General features: G+C 49.5%; 1 protein-coding gene across 1 annotated transcript; it reads right to left on the reverse strand.

Annotated features, from left to right (window-relative positions):
* Positions 1-1071: 1071 nt before the first annotated feature.
* ZIC1 (Zic family member 1) lies at positions 1072-5858 on the reverse strand. Its single transcript, XM_039557261.1, is given in 7 exon segments — positions 1072-2428; positions 2855-2868; positions 2871-3017; positions 4181-4300; positions 4303-4790; positions 4792-4829; positions 4831-5858. Coding segments are annotated over 7 exon segments (1326 nt in total). The 5' UTR covers positions 5152-5858; the 3' UTR covers positions 1072-2230.
* Between the last annotated feature and the right edge of the window lie 178 nt (positions 5859-6036).

Raw genomic sequence — 6036 nt, forward strand, 5'->3', positions numbered from 1 at the left:
CAACCTCATGATTTGTGTTGTCTGTTGATATGTTGTCTGCTTAATGGGGCGATCATGCAAGCTACAACCAGGAACAAAGCCCAACAGTTCCAACAACCGTAGCTAAGTTAGTGGAAGCAGTACAGCTTGCAAATCTATCAAACTAAACTGCAAGGAAGACAATCTGATTTAGAGAAAAGGCGTTCTGCTACAGTCATTAAGCACAAGTAATTTAGATTTTTTATATTGTCTTCTCATTTACAAATTTACTGTATCAACGCCAGCCAATGGAACGAATTTCTTAAGTAAATGAGAAATAAATAAAAGAGATAGAAAGATAATCAAATTACATAAAATAATTCTTATGCCCTAGATTTATTTTTTTTAGAAAGCTATTAACACTAGCAAAATTATAGTAATAATAATAACATAACATAAGAAGTAATTGATTTAAATTAACATCACGTTTTAAGGAATATCAGCAAAGAAAAAAAAAGAAAAGAAGAAAAAAAAGCAAATAAAAAATACACACAACAACAACAACGGCCTTCGTGAAACAGTGCTGTACTTCTTGGAGTAAAAGGCCCAAGGAAAGTCATGAATCCACTGCCTAAGAATTAGTTATGGTCATAAATGCCTTAAATTAAAATAGCAACCGAAATCTCCACTGTTTTAAATCTCCTAATATATGTTATCCGAATTAATTTAATTTAGGGACCCCGTCTATGCAGATTCATGGACAGTGTTGGAGTGGAATGCAGCACTTCTCGTGTAACAATTCCCCACATTAATATTTATGTAGCATATGCAATCTATTTCTGTTATTTTTATGGTTGTTATTCTATGTCTGCAAAGGTCATTTAAATTATACTGCGGCCGAAAATTTGTTTCATAAATTTTGATATAAATACTAATTACACACTATAGTAATGCCAGCAGGGATCCTTTCATTTATCACATTTATATCACCTTCGCTGCTTTAGTGATGACATAATGGAAAGCAGTGAAAAACTGGGACAGTTTTATTCTAATATCCTAAACCTAGTAGGAGTTGCAGCAGGTTGACTTAGTGAATAAGAATTCCTACCACAATTCTTGGGATTTAAGAATCTTTAATAAGGTACGAAATGTTACCAAACAGTTCTGTAAACTAAATTTTACATACCAATTCTTCTAGCCATAAATATTGAATATCTTGTAACAGGTATAACCGGACCTTTACATGCGGATAAATATGGAAATTAGGTTTTATATACATTATGTTCTTGTATTTGCCAAAAGCAACGGACAGATATAGTTTATATCTTTTTTTTTTTTTTAATATCACTTTACATAAACAAATGTAACAGTTTGACACGCAGATCCAGGCTTTCACTATACGAATTTCTTGACAGGACGTGTAACAACATTTTACTGCACTACTTAGACTGGACTTTGGGACGAAATGTTGCACTTTATACAAAAAAGCACATTAATACCAATAATATTCTGTTAGATCGACGTTTAGACTGTAATAATACAAAGTAATTCACATTTTGGTACACATTTACTAGAACATTCTTGCCATTCAGTACAAATAGTTGAATTTCTACCTCTTCCCTCTGCCCCCCACCCACCTCCGCCCCCCCGCCGCCGCTCCCGCCCGCCCGCCCCCTCCCCCCACATATATGCAAAGACCACAAATCCACATATCCCCTTATTCAACTTGCGATATAACTATTTACAAAATCAATCAGTACATTTTTTTGTTGTTTTGTTTTTGAAGCTAATAATTCTGTATTTACAAGAGGGGATGGGGGGAAGGCCGCTGCCCGAGCAGACATGCAGTTGGCGATCTCTAATCAGTGGTTTCCAGTAAAGCCCTACACAGTTGGCATTTGCCCTGGTAACCTTGTCTTCTTATGCATTCTACTAACCCTTTTGCCTACCAAGCCTTGGAACAGAGTAGAACAGTCAAGAAAAGGAAAAAAAAAAAAAAAAAAAAAAAAAAAAAAAAAAAAAAAGAGAAAAAGAGAGAAATAATAGAGGACAAAAAAAAAAAAAGGAAAGAAGATTTTAAAAAATTAAGTCTTCATTTTACTCAGTCCTGGGTCTACTGGCAGCATTTTACTTTTGTTTGCTCATTTAAATTTTGATTTCAGAGTGTTCATTATTTTGGAGTCTTTAAATAGGGTATTTGTTTGCTCGCTTGGGGCTTTTTTGTTTTGTTTCGGTTTGTGTTTTGTTGTTGTTGTTGTTTTGTTTTAGCGTTTTAGACGTACCATTCGTTAAAATTTGATGTAAGCGTGCTGTGGCTGGACGTGTGATGGACTGCAGAGGAGGAAGGGGATAAGGAGCTGGCAGTCTGGTTTTCTGTGGATGGAGACACGATGGTTGGAGGGGTGGAGGACTCGTAGCCTGAGCTGGCGGCGGGAGAAGGCTGGGACCCCTGCGAGGATGATTCATGGACCTGCAAGAGAAAACCCGGGCAGAGATAGAGAGCGGCGGCGGACGGAGGCCTTCGCCTGGGATGCGCCAGACAACGGGACCCAGCACCGGGCCCCAGGCTCGGGCTCTCCTGCGGGGCTCCCCGGCAGCCCCAGCTCCAGCCCCCGGCCCCTGCCCGCCGGGCAAGGCCGGACTGCGCCCCCCCGGGCTGGCGTCCTGGCGCTGCCCCCTGCCCCTCCCCGGGCTGAACCGCACCGACCGAAGGCCCCGCGGTGAGGCCGGGCCCGGGGCTGAGCGCTGCGGGGCGGGGGCGGCGCGGCCCGGCGGGCCCGGAGCCGGAGCCCCGCAGCCGGCCGGCCCCGGGCCGCGCTCCGCCCGCAGGCACGGCCGCTCCGGCCCCGCCGCCCTCCGCCCGGGCAGGCCCGCACGCCAGGCGCCCTCCATTTACCTTCATGTGCTTCGGAGGGAGCTGGGGTGCGTGTAGGACTTGTCGCACATTTTGCAGAGATAGGGCTTGTCGGAAGTGTGCACATGCATGTGCTTTTTGCGGTCGCTGCTGTTTGCAAAGCGCCTGTCACAGCCCTCGAACTCACACTTAAATGGTTTTTCACCTATTGCAGAGGGAAGGGGGGTGGGAGGGAAAGGGATCTGATTAAGCAGGGCCGGCTGGATCGCTCATTGTCACCGCACCGCCGGACGGAGCCCAGGGCTCCATTTCAAACACTTGCAACTTTCTAACTTCAGCAAGGCTCAAATCCCAAAACCTTTCTTCTACTCTCTTATCCTTTCCGGACCTCCGACTGCTGCCCAGCGCCCGTTTAGGAGAGCGGGGGAGCTAAAAACTTTTTTTTTCCCCTTCCCTTTGGAGAGGCGAGTTTCCTTTGCAACCCCAGTCCCGGGCACCTCTCCCTCCTCACAACGCTCCGAGCGAGAGAGCAGGCGTGGTGGGATATTACACACGATCCTCAGTGTCTGGTTCCCGATTTTATAGCTCATTCTCGTAATATTTTACTCTTCCACCCACCTCAGCCACCTCCCCCATATTTTCTTGCAATATTGAAAATTATCCGGCCCGGGAAATCAACGAGAGGACAGCTCCACAAACCCTCGGCTAAAGCACTAGGGAAAGCGGCTCTGGCTTTCAGCGCTCGGGGGTGGGAGAGGGGAGAGATTGCTCTCCCGGCCAGAGGCTGCTGCATTCCCACCTCCCACGAAGGAAAAAGTTCTCAGGAATACCGGCGCCTCCCCTCCGCACAACAATAACACAGTAACGCGCCGAGCTGGGTTTATTTAAAATCGCTCAACGGAATTAAATATTTACCGAGCCCTGAATTGCAGAGAGGAGACGAATGAGCTGCCTGCAACATTTAGCACAATTTCTCATCGTGCCACAGCCAAAACTGCCGAACAATAATTAATTAAAATCTATAAATTTAAACAGGACAGGTTGCTGCGATCCCCCACCCCACCCCCTCCGCCCTAACAATCCCAGCAGCAAACCCTGCCGTCCTCCCCCTCTGCCTCGGCAGGGATCATTTTCTTTTTGTTGCTGCTGCTGGCGTGGCTGTGACCGAGCTCGTTTTGCAGCGGAGCTCCGAGCCGGCCTCTCCCGGAAAAAAAGCAGTGGTCCCTGGACCAAACCCCCTCCTCCCCGTGCGAGCCTCAGCCAAGCCGGCCCCCCCGACCTCTCCGGCACGGCCCCGCGTCCCGCTGTGGCCCCGGCGCTCGGCGCTTCCACTCGCAGAGAGAAAAGCGACAGAGAATGTTACCGTACCTGTATGAGTTCTTTTGTGTATTTTGAGATTCTCTGATCTGGCAAACACTTTGCCACAGCCTGGGAAAGGGCAGGGGAAAGGTTTTTCACCTGTGTGGACTCTGATGTGATTTACAAGTTATATTTGGCCTTGAAAGGTTTCCCTTCTCTTGGACACTCTTCCCAGAAACATATGTGATTGGACTGCTCGGGTCCTCCAACGTGCTCCACCGTGACATGAGTCACCAGCTCGTGCATCGTGCTGAAAGTTTTGTTGCAGGACTTTTTGGGGTTTGACAATTGCTCGGGCTCAATCCACTTACAGATGAGTTCCTGTTTGATGGGCTGCCTCATGTAACGAAAGAAGGCCCCTGCCCCGTGGTGGGCTGCCATGTTCATGTTCATGTGGCCGTAGCCGTGCAGCTGGGTCGAGGCGTAGTGCTCGGAGCGGGGGCTAGTGACCTGGCCGTACTGGTCGGGTCTGCCGTACATGTCTCCGGAGAAGCCCAGGCGCATCTGCCCGTTCACCACGTTAGGCGAAGCGTGGCTGGTGGCTTGCTCGTGCAGCCCCGGGAAAAGTATATGTCCCGCGGCATCTGTGTGTCCGTGGGGTCCGGCGAAGCTGCCGCAGCGAGGCGAAGAGGCTGTGCTGGGCGCTGGCGCCGCCGCCTCCCGAAGCCGCGGTTGCGGAACAGAAAGTCCCGGTGGAGTTGAAGGCGGCGCTGGAAATAGGAGCTGACATGGGTCGGGTGGTGGTGGTGCCCCAGGGCCGCCGCCGCGTAGCCGGGTGCCTGCGAGGTGAAGGCGGTCTGGCCGGCCGAGGCCAGCTCGTGGGTGCTGGGGTTGATTTTGAAGGCGCCCATGCCGTCGGCGAAGGGGTTGATCCCCAGCCCCACTTCTCTGTCCGTGACATCGGCCGTGGAGTGGTGGCGAGAGGATCCGAAGGTAGTGACTCCTATGGCGGGATACTGCGGTCCAGCATCCAGAAGCATCTTCCCAGCGTCGATGCAGCAACCAAAAAAAAGCACGCGCGCACACACAACGCGGAGAGAAGCAGCAGCAGCAGCAGCGGCAGCGAAAACACCCTCTTTGGAAAGTCAGCGACGATCACCACCAAAGCAACCACATCAAAAACACCCCCTTCGGCATCAGCGCAGGGGGAAGGAAAAAAAAAAGGGGGGGGGAAAAAAAAGGCTGGTGCGGAAGGGGGGAAGAGGTCTTCGCAGTTGCAAATAATAATAATAAAATTGTGCCCCAAAAATATTCACTGTCTCTCTGCTTTGACTTTTCAGGGAGGTATAAGTGGGGAGGGGGGGGTTGGGTGAGCTCAAAAATAAACTGCCTGCAAATAACAATAACGGCGAGAGTTCAACACGGGTAGCAAAAAAAAAAAAAATTTAAAAAAAACAAAAACAAAAAAGAAACTTCCTTCAGTGATTTTTTTGGCTATAGGAATGTTGCAAAGTGGCCGAGAGATTGTTTCTCTCTCCTCTTCGAGCTTCCCCACACTCACCCGATTTTTTTTTTTCGGGGGGCCTTTTTTTTTTTTCGCTCCGCAAAAAAAAGGCGCAAATCATGCACAATATTGTCTTTTGCGGTTTATCTTCCTGGGGAGAAACTTTCACCTCCTCAGCCGGGCGGTGAACGCGAGACTGATAGCGGCAATCATTCCTGCAGATAAATGAATTGAAAAGACGACACCGTCCCCCCCCTTGATGAATGGGAGCCGGGGGCGGAGCGCCGTGCGGGGCGGACGTGGGCGCGCATTGGCCGGCGCCGGCTCCCCCTTCCCCGCGTCGCTGCCCCCGGCCCCGCCGGCTGCGGGCGCTGATTGGCCGCGCCGGCTCATCCATCGCAGGTATTGTGGCGCCCTGACA

The sequence above is a fragment of the Corvus cornix genome, chromosome 9, assembly GCF_000738735.6.
Source record: "Corvus cornix cornix isolate S_Up_H32 chromosome 9, ASM73873v5, whole genome shotgun sequence".
Classification (NCBI taxonomy): Eukaryota; Metazoa; Chordata; class Aves; order Passeriformes; family Corvidae; genus Corvus; species Corvus cornix.